Source organism: Pseudoliparis swirei, chromosome 7 (assembly GCF_029220125.1).
Source record: "Pseudoliparis swirei isolate HS2019 ecotype Mariana Trench chromosome 7, NWPU_hadal_v1, whole genome shotgun sequence".
Classification (NCBI taxonomy): domain Eukaryota; kingdom Metazoa; phylum Chordata; class Actinopteri; order Perciformes; family Liparidae; genus Pseudoliparis; species Pseudoliparis swirei.
The window spans coordinates 9,025,950-9,047,336 of NC_079394.1; the positions used below are offsets into that span (position 1 = coordinate 9,025,950).

The 21,387-nt window shown below is 41.0% G+C and overlaps 1 protein-coding gene across 1 annotated transcript in view; it reads left to right on the top strand.

The window, feature by feature from the left end:
* The window catches only part of galnt9 (polypeptide N-acetylgalactosaminyltransferase 9), a 76,030-nt gene that overhangs the window by 13,022 nt on the left and 41,621 nt on the right, over positions 1-21,387 (top strand). Inside the window, exons 3-4 of the mRNA XM_056419179.1 lie at positions 7,494-7,660; positions 14,247-14,421. Coding sequence (XP_056275154.1) covers positions 7,494-7,660; positions 14,247-14,421 — 342 coding nt within the window. The remainder of the gene's footprint in view (positions 1-7,493; positions 7,661-14,246; positions 14,422-21,387) is intronic.

The window sequence follows — 21,387 nt, forward strand, 5'->3', positions numbered from 1 at the left end:
GTGTGTGTGTGTGTGTGTGTGTGTGTGTGTGTGTGTAATCAGGGCTGCCAATGGCGCTCATATCACACAATGTCAAAGAACAAGGGCGACAGGCAGACACACTGAGCAGGAATCTGACGGCCAAGAGAGGTTTCTGAGGGCTTTAGCAGGGATAACAATTCATTTGTTCCACGACGCTTTGTTCACAGCTCTTTTCACGGCCAGAAAAATTAGACAAGAGTGAAACGCAGAGGAGGGGCCAAGCTAAAAGGAGTGTGCTAATTAATAATGTCAGCTGAGAGGGCCTCTGGAATGGAGGGATTTTAGGAAAGAAATTAGACAAAGTAAGACAAAGTGGGAGTGAGTGTTGGGGGTTTGCTGAGGTGTTTCTGGTTCGATGTCGGGGATCTGTGGTTGCTTGTGGATTTAGAATTCTGCAGTACACTTCTTGATCCGTGTCTCCGTGTCCAGAGTATTTTGGATACACATATCCACAATCACATAGTCTTTATGAGCGCGAAGCAAACATGCTGTGTTGAACAAGGTAAAGCTTCAGTCCATGACAGCTATTCAATCGGTACACTCTATGATAAAGACTGAGTCCATTTGTTGTGCGGCTCAATGGAAATCAATACAGTGCAATGTGCAAACACACGTTTCTTTGTTTTTTCTGGTTACATCACCAAAACAGTACTTTAAAGAGAAACATCAAAGTAAAAGAAAATGTGAGTGAAAGAAAATGGATTTATGTGCCGCCAGACCAAATCGCTTACTGCTAGCATTGTTTTGGAACGAGTGAAGACTTCTCGGGTGCTTTCAGACTTACAGTAAGCTGTATGGTTCAGTTTGAAGTAAGTATCTGCCTCGTGCAGCGTGGAAAACTGTATTTCTGATTTCTAATGTTCTAATATCCTGAGGTTAACAGTAGGAACGAGTCACCTCCTGTCTAATGGGCGTTTAATTGAACGGGTCATTAAGCAGAGGGCTGTGACGACCACAGGGAAGCAAAGTCCATCAGCACGGCCCATGACTGAACGAACCACTCATTCTCAAGTCGCTCTCGTTTCAAACCTGCCAGTCTGCTGCAAAACCAATTCATAATATTACAGTCGCAATTGTCTCTCGGACAAAAAAAAAATCTGTAATCCTCTTTCACTGCCCACCAGCATGGATTTGTCTCGTCTGCCCTTCACTTCTTGCATAATGTTCTTAACTCAGATACCAAGGAACTTAAGGAGGCTCTGTATTATGGTTATTCATTGTCCTTGGGAGGTTTAGGTATGATAACATCTCATTGGGCTGTGGAAAGAAAAATAACAAAAGGCATACAAGCTGAAAAGATAACTGAAGCCCACAAAACAAACACAAATATATTAAATATGTCAATCAAAAACAGGAAAATGCTATTCAAAGCATTCTACCTGTTTATTACACTCCAGTTTTTCTCACGCAAAGGAATTAATATTCAAACGCACCTGTATCTCCGATCTCACGTTGTCAAAAGGTTTATTTAGTTAAACTTAAAACTATATTAAACACCAAGGACCCTTTGTTTTGTGTTTGTCGGCCTGTGGGATGGTGATAACCAGAGCGGGGAAGAAACAGGCTTACCTCATCTCTTTAGCCTCTGATACAGCAGGATGAGATCACAAGGTCTCTGCGGTGCAGGAGCTCCTGCAGCAAATTGTTGCTCTTTCCAGAGCCACAGTTTATCTCCTGGTTGTGGGGGGGGGGGGGGGGGGGTAGGTTGGAGGAATGACAAGGCAAACGATTATCTCTCAGAGAGAAGTGCTTGCGGATTGGAAAGTTGCTTTGGTGTTGCTTGCACTGCACGGGTTGCAGGAGGTTAATGTGAAATTTCGCAGCAAATAAGAGCCGCCGGTGGGGGAAAAGTCAGAGGGAGCACTGAGCCGCCCGGCTGGTGGAGGAGGAGAAGGGGGAGGTGTGATTGGAATACATCTTAATCAGGCGCTCTGTTTCTGTCAAAGCTTGTTCCGGTTCAAATTATGAGCGCTGGCCAGTGAGCTCAGTCTCATTACAAACAGATGAGTCGATCACTCATCTTGTTACGGCTTTACAAAGCTTCCTCGCGACCGCAGACAGGTACAAGTTTAAGGCTGAGCAATGCCCTAAAGTGGATCCAGTAACGAGGGCAATGGAACTACAATATCACTTGAGGATCTCAACACTGAAATCCAGCTTCCCTGCACATCTCAACTAGGAGCGACAAGGCTGCATTGACCCCTCTGATATATTTAGAGAAATGACTGTGGTAATATTCATTAAATGTAGCCTCTCCACTAGGAATGGTGTATACGTTACTTTGTTTTGCACACTGACCAGGTTGTGGCTGTGTAAAGGAGTTACAAGGTGCCAAAAAAATATTCAAAATCAAAAATTCATTCAAACTACCAGATTTGTCATTGTATTTATAGACCCGGCAAGCCTGATTGAGAAAGGCAATAGAGAAAACTGCGGAAGGGAACAAAGGAGTTGATGAGGGAGAGCATAAATGAAATGATACAGTAGAGGGGTTATCAATCAAAACAGTTCTGGACTTATTACTCTTAGGAATATAGCACAAGGGCAGGGCTTAAAGTACAGGTAGACGTAGCCAACGTGCTCCATCATAAACACTCTCTGTGGTTTAGTTTTCCTTTCATTACCTCTGCTGTCAAATGCATGTGGACTGCATGCGGTAATGGAAGTGATTGATAATAGTGCATGAAATTAAACTTTCCCAGTCCAGAACAGCGAGGGCCTGGCCTATTTGCACAGTGAGACTATTGGCAGTAGATTGTTATTCCGATGCACCCGTCAATGCCAGTGTTAAGTTGAAGAGTCACATCAGTAAATAAAAAGGATCAAGATGTTTCAGAGCTTATTAAGCTCCTGTATATAATCATCTTAAAAGTAAGATTCAGGCAGATTTTCTATCAACTAAAAAAGATAAAACAATAAGACCTCCATACATTCATCAGGTAGTGACAAACACGACTTTAACAAACTAACACATTACATCTAACGTTCGTGTTTGTTGGCTGTCGGAAAAGCTAACTGTTTGCTAAAAAGTAAGTTGCAAGTTCATGAATATTTATATTATATTAATTGATAACTCCAAAATAGAGGACACCAGAATGCATGAGAAAAAGTTATGTTCAAAGCCACCAGCTCAAATTGCAAGTGATTCATTGACAATAGAAGTCAATGTGACACGTGTACTTTACTACGATGTATAAATCAGAATTAGAATCAGACATTGCGCATACAAAGAATTTGACTTTGGGAAAAATGCATTACAATAAACATAGACATAGAATAAAACAATAAAATAAATAATTAAATAATTAAAATTAAAGTTAAATTAAAACAAAAAAACATGCAATAATAGATAAATATAAAACATTTAATTTCTTTAGAACAACATGCAAGACCCCTAAACTATCAAATGTTTGACCAGTCCTGATATGCATGTCAACTTGGGGGAGTTTGGGGATATGATGAAGCCCCCAAAAAGCCAATTAATTTGGCACAGTAGGAAAAAGAAGACACACTACAGTTTCAATGGGGCCTATGCTGGCCCACCGTTGTCAGTGCTCCGGCCCTAAAAATATACCATCTGCTGTGTCTTTCTGCAGAATTGCTAGTTTCTCTCTCGCTAAATCTCATTGGTGAAAGGTGAGAAGTTGCAAACACATGCCTGACAGACACACACACATACGCAAACACACACAAAGCAGCGGCTGTAGAGGACAAGGAGGGTTCCAATGGGCGGAGAGAAGAGGGTGTAACTTTAGCAGCATGCTGGGATCCATCGGCTGTGCGGCCGTGCCCCAGCCGCCTGACCCCATGGATGCTGCTGACTCAGGCTGACATCGCAGTTCACCGGGGTATCAGTGGACCGAGCTCCAGTAGAGCTCAGATGGCTCACAGTAAGGGTGAACAGAACACGTTCATGGTAGCAGCATTTTGACTTTGATATCAACACTACCAAGTTTTATATCTAAAAATACGACCACACAGTGGACAAGGAAACACATTAGCAGAGTCATAAGCATTGTGATAACGATGAGGTTTTCATTTTATGTTTTTCAGTCTGCAGAAATAACACATATAACACAGAATGTGTGCTGTGTCTGATTAGTTAAGATAATAGAAGCTCTCTTATAGCAGCCTTAATTTGTGTTTCAAGATGATGAAACAGTTATTTTAAAATAATGCCCACAAACAAGTGCAGATTTTCAAGATTGAATTTCGACCTCACTCGTTGCCTCCATCACATCCAGTGAACTGTGGAAGCATGTGAGACTGACCCCATGGATGCTGCGACCGATGCTGTCAAATCAACGTATTTTCGTAAATACAATGTTCTCGAGTGTTTGCCAAATGCAATATTTCACTGTCTTTAACACGACCCTGGTGGGAATATTTTAGAGTTGAGCTAGATTTACTGAAGCGAAACAAAACTCATAGATTTGTTTACACTATCGTTGATTTGTGTCAATTTGATATTCTAATATGGACTAAATATTAAATTCATTGCATTCAAAATCTCTTATAAATAATTCAACCACAAGACTTACAATAGCCACATCATTATCCCTACATAATGAGACAGCACTGCTGAATAACATATGGGAAAACATGGAGCAGCAAAGGCAGAAAAGAGTGAATTGCGTTTGTAAGCTGTCGCGTTTGGAGTTTAGTGTTTGCGAAGTGGCAACATTCACAAGTTGCCTGTGTGTGTGTGTGTGTGTGTGTGTGTGCATGTGTGTGTGTGTGTGTGTGTGTGTGTGTGTGTGTTCACAGTTGCCAAAGGAATCATCTAAGTGTTTCTGTCCAGTCAACACTTTTATTTCTGACTTCAAAACCACAGCATGCTTGTGAGAAAATACTTTTTTTTTACTGGAGGTGACAGACTTGAGATTTTTAGCAGGGTAGAGTAGCTGGGCTGTTGTCGTGTGAGAGTGTGACACACACCGGGTGAATGTTACAAACATTCATTTGCATGGCGTAGTGTACAGTACATTGTATTAATTGTGCTAGTGTAAGTGTTCACAGATGTTGAAAAGGGTTTACCAAGGAGTCAATGTACTGTGTGAGATCTGAACATTGAGGCATGATGGTTGTTAAGAACAGGTTATGAGATGGAGGACATTGACCACATTTAAAAGGATACTTGTAACCCAGTTTTGCATTTCACCCTGGGTTTGATCATATTTGGGCTAATGTTATATAGAGATGGTTGGTTCTTCACCTCCCTGTATCCGAAATGTTGACATTATCCAGGCTGATTGTCTGTGTCAATAGAGGCATGTGATTGCCTTCTCCACATCCAGACACACTCTGTTATTTCTGTACTGAATGAATTCCCACAGCATTTGAGGATGAACCCAGTTCAGCTGTCTGAAGTCTCAGACAGGATTTGGCTTCTCGATCAGAAAAATAATCGGTTATTGGCTAAGTACTGTACGTTGCACATACAAGTAATTTGACGATGTGAAGGTGCATACCAATACACATAGAGATAGGATGAAATAAAAATAAAACAGATATAATAAAAACAATAAAGATAGAAAGGGATGTTTGAGAGGCATGGGCCCCTGCTGAGGGGGAGCTGGTGGTCTGAAGTTGGTGGACGGGGTCATGGGACTGATCTATTGTCTTTCAAAGAGACAGAAGAACTGGTTCAGATGGTTTGTAGGTCATTTATGTGGTCGGGGGTCACTCCAGGCAGAAGCAGAGTCACTTCCTGAGAGCTGGTGTTGCAGTTTCTCAGAGTACAGTTGTTTAGCATTTCTCTCCGCCTTGCTAAACCTGTATTTGACTCTTTATATAAGTCCTTGTCCTCCCCACTCCTAAACGCCTGTTCCTTTATCAACCTTAGGTGATGGAGTTTCGCTGTGAACCAGTGTTTGTTGTTGTTATAACTCACCCTGATGGGTGATGGTACACAGCCGTCTTCAAAGAAGCTGATAAATGATGTCGCAGCCTCTGTGTACTCATCCAGACTGTTGGTAGAAGTCTTGAAAACATTGCAGTGTGCGCAGTCCAAGCACGCCCAAAGACCCTCCAGAGCTTCACTGGACCACTGCTTTGATTTCCTGACAACAGGCCCACAGAGCTTTAATTTATGCCTGCATGCAGGGATCAGACGGACCATAACGTGATCAGTGTCCCAGTGCAGCGCGAGGGACGGGCGTGAAAAGCTCCGCTTATTGTTGTGTAACAGTGATCTATAGTTCCCCTCTCTTGTTGAGTGTTTGGTCTGTCCCCCTCAGGATGAATTGTAATCACTTCAGTGATCCTCTCACCTTCAATCTAGATTAGCCATCATCTCGTCACCACATTTTAATTCGTCCAATACTTTGTAATATATGACAAAATACAGACACAATGAATGACAAGCCTCAGTGGCACTTTTTGCTTTGTGCAAATTCAAAATGTTAGAACGCTAAAATGGTGAACATGTCAAACATTATGCCTGCAATGTGAGCCTGTTAGCATGCCGAAGAATCAGGGTTTCAAAGAGAACTCCAGTCAGCATATTCAGGTTTCTGAACAGCATGATGTGAGTATGGCAGCGATACTGTCATCAGTCACAGTACAGTAGAGAGGATCCACGTCTGGGAGCTGCAGCTTCACCATCAAATGGATGTGATACTTCAAATGATATCTTAGAAGAGAGCTATGTTTGGCATTGTTCGTTTGATTCACTTAGAATAAAATTATCCAGGTTATCTCTTTATTGAGCTATCCCTAAATGTTGGACATTAATAGGAGGCTGCATGCATGATGTGGATACACATATCTATTGTACTGAACATGTAATTACATTTTAAAGATGTAAAAGCTTCTCCAACCAGTAGAAAGGAAAGGCTGCTTTCTCATCACATAATTCATGTGTGTGGGTGTCTCTGTGTCGATGAACCACAGGTGTAACTAATCACATTAATTATGTCTGCATCCAATTTACCGCAGGTGTGCCGGTTCCAGGGCTCTGCTACTGCACATGCTCAGTTTCATGCATGCATCAAAGCCATTGTTAATAACACATTTAATCTTTCTGCTTTGACAAGTCAAAATGGCTGCTGTGAGAAAGATTTGTACAGTTGTAGTCATCGTTCTTGAAGAGGTTTCGGAGGACCTGGATGGCATTCATAGAGGCCATGAAGGTTTTTTTAAGGAGGTTTCCAGGATTTCTTTGGTGTCCCAGCAAGGTTGTGAAAATCTTAATTTCACGTTTCTTTTACACATTGTCTATTTTAAAGCTTCTTCTTTTATGAAAATAATGAATTTGCTATTTCTTATGACTGAGTTTTTTTATTGTAAAACTGTTTTCCCAATAATCTTTTTGTATAGAAGATCTTTTTACACCCAAATAGGTTTTGCTGAGAGAAAAGATTGATATTAAACTCGGATATGAAAGTCATATGTATTACTCAGGGCATGAGATGCAAACAAGGTGTAAGTAATTTTAGCTCTGGCTAATAATCTTAACTGTATCTTAACAGGTGTAAGCAGTTGACGTACCCAGAAGACCTTCCTCAAATCTCCGTGGTCTTCATCTTTGTGAACGAGGCACTGTCGGTGATCCTACGCTCCGTCCACAGTGTTGTCAACCACACACCAGCACATGTGCTCAAGGAGATCATCCTGGTGGACGACAACAGTGACAGTGGTAAGATCTTTGACAGCTTCATTAGTTGGATACAAAATAAATAAAAAAGGGCTTGACTCACTCGTGGTGACTTTCGTTTTATGCTCTTCTGGGCATTAATATATGTTAGTCACTGAGAAGTTGTCAGTTACTGGGTTTATTAAATAAGGGACAGTGCACATTAATAAAAACATTTCAGTAAATGTGCCAGAGTTAGCCAAGAGGCTATTTTTCATCTAAAAAAAAAGATTGCTGTGGTTTGATCCAATATCGTTCGGATCGTTCCTTTTTGCAGCACATTTAATTGTACCTCATTCACAAGTGTTTCCTCTCAGACTTTCAAATCATGAAACCTCTAGAACCTGCAGTTTGTCATTGTCCAATGTGTTAGGTCTGCTTATTCAGGTGAGACACTCACCCTATTCATCATGTCGTCCATGGTGGAACGCAAAGTTAAGGCGTCAGACACAACTGAGTTAGCGTGATGTTTTTGAACTCCAGCCAGAGTCCTCAGTCTTCTAATGCTACATATTGTTGTGTGTCGGTGTGTGTGTCAGACACAGTTTTCTGGGGTTTTGGTTTTGTGAGTAACAGACGAGTTGAAGGGATAGAGAACCCCTGAGGGTGGGCTCTTGCACACCAGGTTTTAAAAATAGCTTAAAAGAAGAGGGAAGAGAATGGATGGGATTGGTCTCATCCTTTGCTAAACTGCTGTTGCTTACTCCTGTCTCCATGGCGATGTGGGCAAATGCTTCAGTTGCCTCCACACCATGACGCCCACAGCAGTTGACGATGCTCGGCTCCACATCCCAAAAGCTTTTCCGTTTGGAGAGGTGGGGACAATGAACTAGATTCCAGATGACACTTGGCCCTTCTCCACTTGGCACAGCGTAACAGGCCTGTTATCAGGCTGGCAGTGGAAAAGGGCGCATGAGTAACATGCTGAAAGAAGGCAGAGCAGGACTCAACTCCGGCACATCCCCGCTCCCCGCTGAGGCTCTAACTGCCTACACTTAAACAGGCAGCCGTTAACAGCCAATGAACAGATACAAATGGAAGTCGACCCCTCCTCATTATGTCAGTATGCCCCACGCATTTTAACTCTCGCAAAGGTTTTTCCTGGAATAGATTAAAAAATTTAAATCCTATTTTTACTATAAAGCTTGCAACATTTCTGACCGCATTTAAATGTTTTACATTTCATGTCTACTCCCTCCCATGAAATGTTATTATTGCAAGGGTGGGAAAGAAACAGCATTTAGTCTCCCATGATAGCAAAGGCTCTGGAGTAACTCCTTATTAATAACCTAATAATAATTAATAATATTCTGAATTATTTACCTGCAGAAACTCTAGAATACTTTAAGGTAGCTATAATTTATATATTTACATAAGGAATGATGAAGTGACTATCTGTTATGTAGGGTAGTAATGATGCATCAATATAGAAATGATGTATTTATTCAAAAATGTTGAATCTTTGTCCAAACGCACCTCCTCCATAACATTCAAACAGTGCTTAAACATGAGAAATACGGCATTTTATGGTAAACACCAGGAGTTTTAAAAAATGTTTTTAAAGAATACATTGTTTTTCATGTATTCTTCCAAATAATCTATTTCTCATTGTAAGAGAAGAACAACAACACTTCAATTTGATTTCAAGTGTGTCCTGTTTAAAATGGATTTGACAATGAGTACATCTTTGTCATCAAATTTCTTGTCTGATATCCAGATATTTAAACCACAAAGTTCCCAACACATTTTCACTAATTAATCCCTATAGAGTCCCCTAATTTGCCACAATAATACCTCAGACATGAAAACTCATCAGAGCTGTTAGAATAAAGTTGTCTGCAGCCAGAGGAAGAGACTGATGTACGAGCACTGTCCAAAACAGCAAGGATCAAAACAGAAGACTAAACTCATGGCTTCTGTCACTTGCTTCGTAACCTTTGCTCTAAAGCATTGAAGTCTGGTGTTTAACATCAGTGTGCTGTGTGCAGTTCACTGACATCACGTTACATGACTCAAAGGCGTTGATGTTTTTGATGTCCATGTTCATCTATGAAGTCAAATCCAGATCACTGCCTGCAAACCGACACATCCGTCAGCGGCTCTTACTGTATGTTTACCAACGGTGATGATGATTTGTGCAGAAGTGCGAGCTGCTTCTCAGGAGGCGCTCTGCTGTGACATTAGACAATTAATATGCAGGCCGGTGTGCTTGACCTTTTCTGGATGGCTCTGTCTGTCCCCTCTCATTTAAACGAGGCTCAGTGAGATGAGTGGAGGTATAGACACACTCACTTCTGGCATAATAAATTAAGCACCGGAAGCACGTTTGCCTTGAGGCTGACGGGTTTATTCACAGCTCTGGTCTAAACTAAACTCACATTCCAAGTGATGTTCAATGTTGGCAGCATAACTGCATAGAAAGGCTTAATGAGCCTTACAGAATTGAATTCCAGCAAATACCACCATCACTTTGATAACTTAATGATTCATATAATAAAAACAGAGTATAAACTCGGGACCAGTAGAGTACAGCTTGTAGTATTAATTCCAAGTGGAGCTGAATTATGTTTAACATTGCATTCATTCAATCTGAAGATTGGAGGATTCTGACACTTGCAAGAAACAATTTTGAAAAACACACTGTTTAATTCCTATGTAATTAGCTTAATTCAGTTTGAAAGGGCTCAGTTCTGTGTCTTTACCTTTAATTAAAAACCTGTCTGAGTTGCAAAAAGTTTGACAGTCAATCGTTGTAAAACTTCACGTACTGCATTCAGTCACTACTCGCAGTAAGACGGCATCACATAGACACATATAGAGCAGGTAATGCATCACCAAGCAATGCATCATCATAAAAACATGGAGGAGAGGCGATGAAAAGACAGAGAGCTGAGAAAATGGTTGTTTTCATAATTTATCTGTCAGGGATTCTGAGAAGAAAACAGCCCAATATTGCAATAATTTTAAATGAGGTGGATGTGTGAGGGGTTACTAACACAGGAACCAAGTTACCATTGTGGTGTTTGTGTGAGAGGTGGAAAACCTCCAAATTGCTGATATGCTGCTGAACATATTGATTCCACAATGCACAGGCTGACTGTCAAAGCCTTCCCCACCTAAGTAAAGCGCTTATACTGTCACTCTTTATATCGATGTTACCCCAGGATGAGGAGTATCATTTTACTTTTGCCGACGGTTTTTGAATATTTAATGAACATCACATTACTTGTGGCGATTCAGTTTACCAACTCCTCTAGTCTACAAGTCCATCAAACCACTGTTAGAAGAATAAGATCCGTCAGAGACCAGATCTTAAACAAACCAAGAAACTCAACTGAGGCCTGTTATGAGACTGTGACAACAAAGTCCTTATTTTGAATGCGGGTGTACCTGTCTTTAGTGATAACAAAGGGGGCAGTATGTGGATGGATATAATTCAGGCTTTAAAGCTGTAAGTGAACTCTAAGACTTTGCCCCAGTTTAAATAATCAAAGGCAGGTTCAATAACTCTCTACCGTCTATCCTTAACACAACGGCTTCCATAATCTCCCATGTCGCCAAAGGAATTCATGGTGCTCCTTGAGCAGTACACCATGCATTCATTTAAAATTCATGGCATGATGGATAGTTATTTATCCCCAGCTATGTTTCACTGCTACTCCTTTAATATGTATTCCATGCTCCATAACTCTCCTCCCTTGGATTCAGTCCAATGTTTTATTTGCTAGGATCAAGGGGAGGCCGTATATTTTCTCCTTCCCAGCAAAGCCCAGCAATTATTGCACTCTAATAGCTTTTATCATATTGTAGCTGCAGAGCAGACCGATGATGAAGGAGACCCAATGCACATGTTAGAAATATTCAACAGTGTTAACGGCACCAAACTGAAAAAAGGTTTCTGGACCTTCAAGGAGGAGCAATGCCGCTTCTGACAGTGACTGATCCAAATGAGAAGGCAGTGAAGATGAACCTCGTTATTCCAAAATGAGTTTACGTGACATCAGTACTAAATGCTAACAGCAAGCTCATTTGTACCCACTGCTCTGAGACGCTTTATAGCAACGATGAAATAGGAAAGGTTGTCTCAGTTCATGAGAATGAAATCGATTGTCGAAGAGCAAAACTGAGAGAGTTCCCATGGATGGTTGCTTTAATTTGGTGTCAAATGCAAAGGGTAGATTCCTTGACTGGTCACCGCTTCTAAATCCACACTCTCTCCCTGCAGTAGCCACTGCTATACCTTATAGACCAGAGGTCTTCAACAGGGGTCCGCGGAGGTAATACATTTTGGTTGATTTAGACCATTTTCTATATTTATTTCCAACAATTCTTCCAACAAGTAATGCACACATTTAGCGCCACACTGACGCTCTTTCAAGCTGGGCAACGGTTCACTCACAGCGCGAGACTAGCATGTGGCTGATATGACCCTCTGCCTGGCAACCTCCATCCATCCAAGGATAAATTGGCCTATGTTTATAAAGACAATAACATGACAATCTCCATTATTTGAATAGTTCACTATTGTATGAACATAACAGATATCTTTATGAATGTCAGTGGCACTAATCGGCCATCGCTTATTTTCATTTCCACACTTATGTTGAAAAATAATAACGTACGTTATAATAGCTTGTTTGCATGATTATCATGCAATTGACAGAAATGTTGATATCAATATTATTCAGCAATGTATGTTTATAAAAGGCAGTGGCATGGCCACCTTACTCACTGTAACTTGCACATGAATATGTGTATTTTAATAGCTTAGTATTAAATGCACAATAACAAGGTATGTTAATACATGGCACTGGGCCCAGTATAATATAAAACTATGTTTTATACAATACATATAATGGGTCTATGCACCATCTCTCTGGGGCTCCTTGGCCTGAAAAAGGTTGAAGACCATCACCTAGAAAAAGACTCCTGACAATCCATCCACTCACTGTGTCTCCTCAGTCACACAGACAGAGGATTAGTCTGCCATTTCTCTTTTCTGGCTGATTTATGTTGCGAGTCACAGTATCAAACTAGGTGTGGATGCTGTTCAGAGCCAGTGTGCCACAAGCGTCCTTATTAATCTCTCTCTCCAGAAAGTGGCACGCTCAGCAGAAACCCAGAGGAGAAGCTCAAACTGCCATCTATCCTCCAATGAAACACAGACAGCTATTTGTGCAACTGGTTGTTTATCCTGCAAACTTTTTCAGCCAAACGTGTCTGTGAGAGCAGAGGAGGAGATATGTTGTACTCCATGTAATTGGTGGAATGCATTAGACAGTCACTCTGTACCGCAACCAGTGAAGATTGTCTCGGTTGTGACAAACGAGTGCTGCTCTTGATTTAGTTTGATTTTTACTTTATTCATCAAAGTTGCCAAAGATTTTAGGAGAAAAGTTTAATCCATGAGCTTTTAAATGTCCTATCATTTTGGTATCCTTTGTATTCATCATTAATTCCTCCCACAGTCCAAAGACATGCAGCTCAGGTTAATGGATGGCTCAAAATCGCCCGTAGATTTGAATGTGAGTGTAATTGGAGGTCTCTCTCCATGTGCCCAATGTCAGCTGGGATCGGCTTCAGCGACCCCGAGGCTAACCTGGGGCTTGATTTATTTTGGTTGGACATACATAGGTTACAGCCTATAGTTCAAACACAAAAATGTTAAACCTGCTTAGCCTGAAGCAAAGCTTGTCCAGGCCCCGGTGGTGCTGATTAGGCTTTTCATTGGACTCAATGCCCAGTCTCTCAGGTATAAGTTATGAGTTTGACCCCATCATCCACCATAACCTACTCCCTACACATACATATTATAGTACTAATGTCACTACTTTCATTCTGAACTATTGCCAAATAGCATGTGACTATACTTACCGAGTAAAACCCAACAATAGGCATGCGCAATACCCCCCCCAAGTGGTATGTAGCAATTATTAATGTTATTGAATATATCTGAGCTTTTACTACGATGAATTGTCACAAGGTATGCCCTGATAAAAGGCTATTACATGTTCTGTTGACTTAGCTGGCTTGCTAACATAAGCCACTCTTAAGCCTACATATAGGAACCAATCTGAATTGGAGGGTGTGTTGGTGTTATCAGTTAACGGCTTTACTGTGAAGGCAAGACTGCATGCTGGACTAACGTTAAGTTAGAGAACGTTAATAGTCAGTAAATACTGACTTAACCCAAAAGTGGCTGCTTGTTAAATCATTATGACTCACTTTCTATTGCGACACGTCTTACCAAAGAGGTTTTGTGTGGGTTTCAAAGCTTTGGAGTTGGAGTTTAAAGGTGCTTTCGACAAGGCTCAGCTTGGTAACTAAATAAAGTTATGAGAAATGTTTAACGAGCAACAGGTGATGAGTAATTGCATTTTTTCAAGCAACTTGCCTGGCACAAGTTACAAGCATTATGCAATATAAAAAAGAGAGACACAATTAGACACATTTTCACTGAAGTCCTGACAATAACACCCATGATAAGTTTGATCAAAACCATCTTAGTAACATATTTTCACTTGCTGTCTTTACACATTTATTTGGATGGAATTTTAAGAAATAATTTCTCAAATGTGCCCTCTTTCAGTGGATCTAAAATTCAACTTGGACCAGTATGTGAACAAACGCTACCCAGGCCTGGTAAAGATTGTGAGGAACAGCAAGCGGGAGGGCCTGATCCGAGCCAGAATACATGGCTGGAACGCGGCCACGGCTCCTGTCGTCGGCTTCTTTGATGCCCACGTCGAGTTCAACCCTGGCTGGTAAGAAAAAGTCTTGTTTAACATCAAAAGTTCCGAACTGTTTCTCTGTCCTTTGTCACCTTTTGCGTTTTGCTTTTCATATTTTCAGTACAGAAGGATGTTATGTAAGATTATTATCGTTGAATATGCAGCTTTCTCTGCCCTAAGCATTTTGATATAGTGCCAGGTCAATTCTAACTGATACAGCCTTTAGAGCAGAATGACCCCTATTAGTAATAAGGGTTTATCGTTAATAAGTGTTCCTCTCTGGCATTTCCTTTTAAATTGTGAATAATGGCTTTGGTTAGAACGAAATAAAAAGACAGCCCAATTTAAATTGCACTACCTGTCCAACAAATACACACTCATGATAACAGAGCACAACAGTGTGAGAGGCAAAAGTGAATGTAATTAAAGAGGGAGAATACATGTTGAGCTGTAGAATTATTTTGCGATATGAAATTACTTCTGGGGGTCTCAGTCCAATGTCTGCCTGCTGCTTAAATTTAAGAGCAAACAAGTCACTCAAAAATATGTAATTGGCACCTAATTTGAGGGCCATGCTGTCACTGTTTCAAGATGAAGTATATCTTTTGTTCCCTGGGAAGCTGCCTGTGAGGAGTGGGACAAGGAGGGATGAAGGAAGAACAGCAGAGAGAAATGGTTAATTATACCCCCCCCCCCCATTTTGCTTTGGGCAACAAGACAACTTGGTTAGATTTAGGAAAGACGAACCATAACTGACTTTCCATCAGCATTGTTTCCGTGGTGGAGGGATATCATTGTTGTCGAGGTTGTGGTCCTTTCACATATTTCTGTGATACCAGGCCGGTATGAAGAGTAAACATGGCAGTATAAACAGGGGTGCACATAACTTTTTCAGTGAGTTACTCAGGTGAGTACCGGGAGATGGTGTTTGGTACCCACTCCATATAGCGTCAGTTTTTGTGACGTCCACCTACAGGGGGTGCAAGTGACTTTTTTTTCTTCTCCGTCCCGATGTGCGCGCACACGCCGGCATCGGAGCTCTGCGGCGCGCGAGACAGAGAGCCGAGAAGTGTTAACGCGACACGTAGAGACAGAAATGACATGCTGCTGGTTAGAGACGATCAATATCAGATCGGTCAAGTACGCAAAGGCGCGAAGTAACACAAGCGGCATTACGCATTGTTGATTATCTTCGCGCATGCGTACCTGCGTACCAGTTATGTGCACCCCTGAGTATAAACCATTCCCAGAGAAAAGCATGCAGTCTGAATGATTTTCAACACATTCCTGGTGCAGCCTTTGCTCATGTTTTGTATAAATACAATAATAATATAGATGTGGAATAAACAGACACAGATAGGAGGATAATGTTATACAACCATGCTCACATGGAAACAGGGTACTAACCAGGTAAAAACAAGCTTTTTTAAAGCCATTTACCACCAAATACATTGACCTCTTAACCTCGTAGTGATTTAAGCTACCTTGATCATTGTCTCTCAGCACTGTTTTGTAGCATGAATATAAACTTGAGGCCCAGAGGACGTGCACGTCGAGCAGCCCAGTCAACTGGAGGCACTCAGGGAGAAGGTAGCATCATTGCCTGGTGCAATACTGAGGATAATTGATACCCTGTGGATACCTCATCTGTTTACCCATCTGTTCTTGCTCAAAAATAGACATACCTTTCATACCCCTGCATACCCTATTCACCTCTGCATCACATTCCTCCTCAACAGCGCTCTTGCTATGCGTATGTGTTGGCGAATTTCCTTCGAGTTAGTTCACCCGCTGCCATTGAATGATTTCACCCCCCACACACACATACACCCTCAACCACATAACCGCCTCCATTTTCCTTCAATAACTGACTTTTTGTTGTTGTGCTGCTTCAGATTTGCTTTTGTGTGAAGTTTATTTACAGGAGTCAATGAAAAGTAGAGCAGAGTCCCTTGGATTTTTAGTTGCTTGGTGAAGGGATTTTGCAACGTAGGAGATGACAGGCATCACATTTCTTATCTACTGTATGTGTGAAAACATTCTGTGCTGCTCCTTTACTCGGGTAGATTCACTCGTGGTATCTACACTATCTTTTTGCTTGAATGCAAGAAGTCCCCTATTTATCATAGTGTGATTATTCACCATTGCACATCCAGTGATAAGTGAGATGGATGGTTCCTCTTGATGTTGAGGTGAGTCTCCCACAATGACCTTGTGCACACTGAGCCAGAGACAACGCTGCCAACACTCAGCTGCAGTGCTGTGACTCATTGGCCAGGCATTCCACCTGGTAGGCTGTACATTTGCAGTGGAAATTTATTGCTGGTTGGCATTACTGTTAAAGCAGAGATAATTGGACTACACTATACACTGCACTTGACAGTAGTTTCCCATTTTTCTCTCACTGTGTTGGTTTATGAGGAGTAAATAAGTGAGAAGCGTTTCCACCAGAGCAGTGATGTAATCAAATGTACACAGCTTTGCTGTTTTTAATAAGAGGATGAGAAATCGTTGCCTATTATTAAGGCCGTATTGCATCAGCTAAATGTTAATAATCCATCTCCTCTAACGCGTCGTATCCATCCATCCTTGAGACAACGGCTGTTCATTCTGCTCCAAACAGGGCCCGTTTCCCCTGCATGCTCTGTAAATAAACAGGATTAATGACAAGAAATGGGTGCTTTTTGTACCTATTGTCTTCTACCATACACCTGCAAAGGGGAAGAGCAGGCTATTTATATGCATATGTTTTTTAAAGTCTCTGCACAGTTTCAATCTGGGGTTATTAACACATAATGATTAGAAGTGTAGCAGTCGCTCCCTGCTGAGTGTGCGCTGGAGATAAGATTGTCATTGCATGCCGGGGGTAATGAAATACATGGTTCAGAAAACAACACTTTAATGCATGTTGATGTGTTCAGCTGCTATGAGACCAGGTGAGTTTATTTAAGAATAAGGCTTAACTGTTCCAACCAACCTTTTCCTTCTGTAATTATAAAAAAATTGGTGTTATAAATACAATTTGTTTACAACTTCCTGAGTTCTTGAGCGCTGAGGAAATACTTTTAATCCAAAGTAAGTCATGGCTTACCTCTCGCTCCCGCTGTCTGGCGGTGGCTCAGTGGTTATGTTTGTCTGGAGAGGAGAAAGAAGGTTGCAGCCATACTTGGTGCTTCAGAGAGCACAGGCCAGGCAGACAGAGATGTATGCCGTCTTTACACAACCATATCAACTGCATCATGCATCAGCAAATGCATTTAGAAGTAGTGTGGACCCTTTTTCTGGTTCATGCTTCTGCATCTCACTATCTACTCAATGATGAATTGAGATTCTGCGCTGATATGTTTTACTTCCTTTAGGTTTTGCAATATGAGCTCCACATGTACATGTCAACACTTTGTATTGTTCTCAACACTAATGTGCATTTTGAAATGAGTTCCCCAACAATATCACTGTAAATCGTACAGGTAGAGGTTCCATATTATAACACCAAGGTGTAGGATTTAATTAAATTGAAACGCATTGTTGTGAAGTGTGTGTGTGTGAAAACAGAAATTACAAATTTAGAGGAATAAAGAGAAAGGAGAAGTAAAAATGTTCACTTTACATGTATATATACATACAATCTGAACATAACAAACGAGAATAGCCTTAATACTAATCCACCCAAATCAAATCTCCAGGATTCATTGCTCCTTGATTTCACTTCACACGGCTCAACAATTTAACCCATTTTGTTTTCAAACAGTCAATAGTAATTTACCTTGTGCATTGCATATGATTATTAGTTTCAGTGATTAATGGTTAATTTGTTGAATTTATCGCTCCATAGTCCATAACATCTGTCTTCAAACTCTGTTTTGGCTGGCATCACCTGTATATTTAGAGCAAGTTGGCTTTCTGAAGGCAGAATTGATGGAGGAAAAGTTTGGAATAAGCACTAAAGAAGAATTTCTGAGGTTATATCTCTTTGGTATTTGTTGGAGTTAAGAGTGCATTGGTTTTTCTTGCTTACTTATTAAAGTAATACACTGTACAATTTGTGCAACTATCAATCTTCCTGAAGTTGTTGTTTAAAAATGTAATAAAGAATGAAAGACGCGTTCAACCACAATACAACCAGCTGGAACAAATCAAACCAAGCAAGATTGCATGATCTCACATAGATTGTTTGGGTCATCCATGAAAGCTACAGTACACACAGATACTTGTTTCCCCCTGCATGAGTAGCTCAAACTTTCTGTTGCTTTAAGAGATCTTATTTTAAATGCTGAGGGACCTGATGCACGATGGGGTATAATTCCTACCACAGTTAGATTCATTATCTGATAATTACCTGCTTCAGAATCAATAACTGTTTATCTGTTTTGGACATTTACACAAAATGTAATCTTCAAAGGGACAGCTACAGGATTTTTGCATCAGCATTGTACAAAGGTATGACAGATAGTGAAACATTCTGAGTAAAACGGATATGAATTGCAATTGTACAGTGATATGTATCCTGTCTGGTTCTGTTGATTTAATTCTGAAATGTGTGCACAGCCTGATGCGGGTCTCAAAAAAACGGATCTTATGAAAGACAAACAGTCAGCCATAAAGATTTAATATATCAAATATGTACCTCTCCAAAATATGATGGTGAGGAGGGCGTCAATGGAGGTTGTCAACATGTATTCATAACATTGGATGAGTAATTGCTGGAAGGGGAGAAATCCTGTAACATGGAACAGAGAATGATTTCGGTGTTATGCCGATGAAATGGCAGATACAGGAAGAGGAATGACATGGGCTTGTCAGTCAAAACCAGATGTGCCCTCATTTCCAGAGCGTCTCTATCATATCAGTGTCATGGATCCCTGAGGTACAGGAGCGGCTGGCTGGGTGGATGCAGGGTTATGGATGGAAGATGCTGTGATGGCAGAAAGAGCACCTTGTGGTTAGGGAGTGTAAAAGCAGATTTAGTAGCAGTAAGACATCAGTGAACCACGTCAGGAACACATCATTAAACAATTCTATATTTCAACAGGTATTCTCACGTTGTACATGAAATGTTGGCTTTCAGTCAACAGAGTTTGCTCATACTGTCTTTTACAAACAACGAAGGACTCATTGATTTACATAATTGTTTTCCGTCAGCTAATAAAAACCAAAAGGATTGAAACACAATTCATTATATTGCAACCGGCAGCAGTAACAATGGATAAAAAAATATTCGGGCCATTTATCTACAAAAACACATATATGAAAAACGGGCACAATCGGAACGGTTAAATGAAGGTGAAGGTTCATTTTACCATTCCACAGGCAATTCAGTTAGGTATTTCCTTTCAATAAAAAAGTCTATCAATAAACGTAAAGCGTCCCAGAGGGGAAAGTGGTTCCTTAAACCAAACCAAACTCAACACAGCAAAGCCCCGCTTCTGAAGACTTCCGCTTCGTCATCCTTTTGTTTCCTTTCCTCCACGTCGCTGTCCGTTCCCATACTGCTTGCCCAGCTCCTCTCCATGTGCTCTTCCCAGCCCCGCCTCAATTCGGTCTGTTAAGCACCTGCAACTGAGTGAGTGATGAGGCACTCTGGGAGATGTAGTGTCGGCCATGACGGCCATTTTGTGGTGTGGCCGCCAATCATGAACATAGCGCCCCTCCACTACGTTTCCCCTTGTGATGCCATAATGTTCAGTGGAAAACAACACAGAAGCAATCCATCAAGCGCGCTTTTCTTAAAGCCTAAAGAGCAGTTTTATATTAACGGTGAATGAGTGCCATTGTAAAGTTCAATATCCAGATCTTATGACTGCATCTACATCCATCCCCTTATCAATGCAAGGCCTTTTATTTGGGCAACCTTTTATCCTTCAATAGTATTGTGTTAAGGGATAGATACTTGTTTTATTTTACAAGTAATGTTAAACAATTATTTTTTGAAAAGACGAAATTGGAAACATGTGTTTATCATCCTTGATCTGTGTCACAAAGGGACACCAAAGGGTCCTGATGAAGCATCAGTGTGTTGGGAATGAGAATGTGTTGGACAGCTGCAGGAGCAAGAGATGCAGCACGGCGCACACACTGCAGGCAGTTATCTGGCGCCGATCGTTGCTGCCGCTTGCATTCAGAATGCAAACATGATCAATTATTGGAAATAAATGAAAGTAAATTCGATAATATGGAGCAGAGTTTTGTTGTAAGCAGCTGATAACAGCACGATGCAGTCAGTGTAGTTTTGGTGGTTGGCAGTAGAATACACCCAGCCAAAGGAGTGTTATGCTCATGGGTCAATTTATTATTATCACAATCTGATGCAATCCAATGAAGGTTGTTTGCCACTAAGTCTTATGTCTTTTTCTCACACTGTCAAGTTAATAAATGTTTCAGTTCATGTTGGTTGGCGAAGGTTTAATGGCCTGCGGTATATTAAGAGTTGTCATGTGTGCAAATATAGACACAAAGTGATAAACACTTCAACATATTGCTATACCACATGTTGAATTCACACATTATGACAATATCAACAGAAACTGAACATTATACCCTTTGTAAATAGAATTATGGCAAAGCTGTATTGATTGCATTACATTACGTGTGAACCCTATGAAATGTCTGCTAAGCAGTGTTGGCGTTACTGTAATTCCACTACTTTTAGCAGTAACGAGCATGTAACGAAGTATTTTTTTTAATCAACTAACGCAGTTACAATTACTGAAATTTAAATGAGTTCGTTACTCGCGTTACTCTCTTATGTGAAAAATGAACACTTGCAGACAAGAAGACAAGCTAGGCCTACTTTAGCTGCTTCTGATCCGACATCACAGGACCTTGGTGGCGCAATGATATTGTAACGTCTCGGACGTTATGGACTGATGACACGGAAACGGGACGACGTGATTATTCCTCACTTTATTGGGCATCCACCAACACAGACAGCGTGCTCCTCTCCGCTCAGCAGCTCGAACGTCAACAACAACGGTTCCCGTCAACCACCCGTAACTCCCGTTT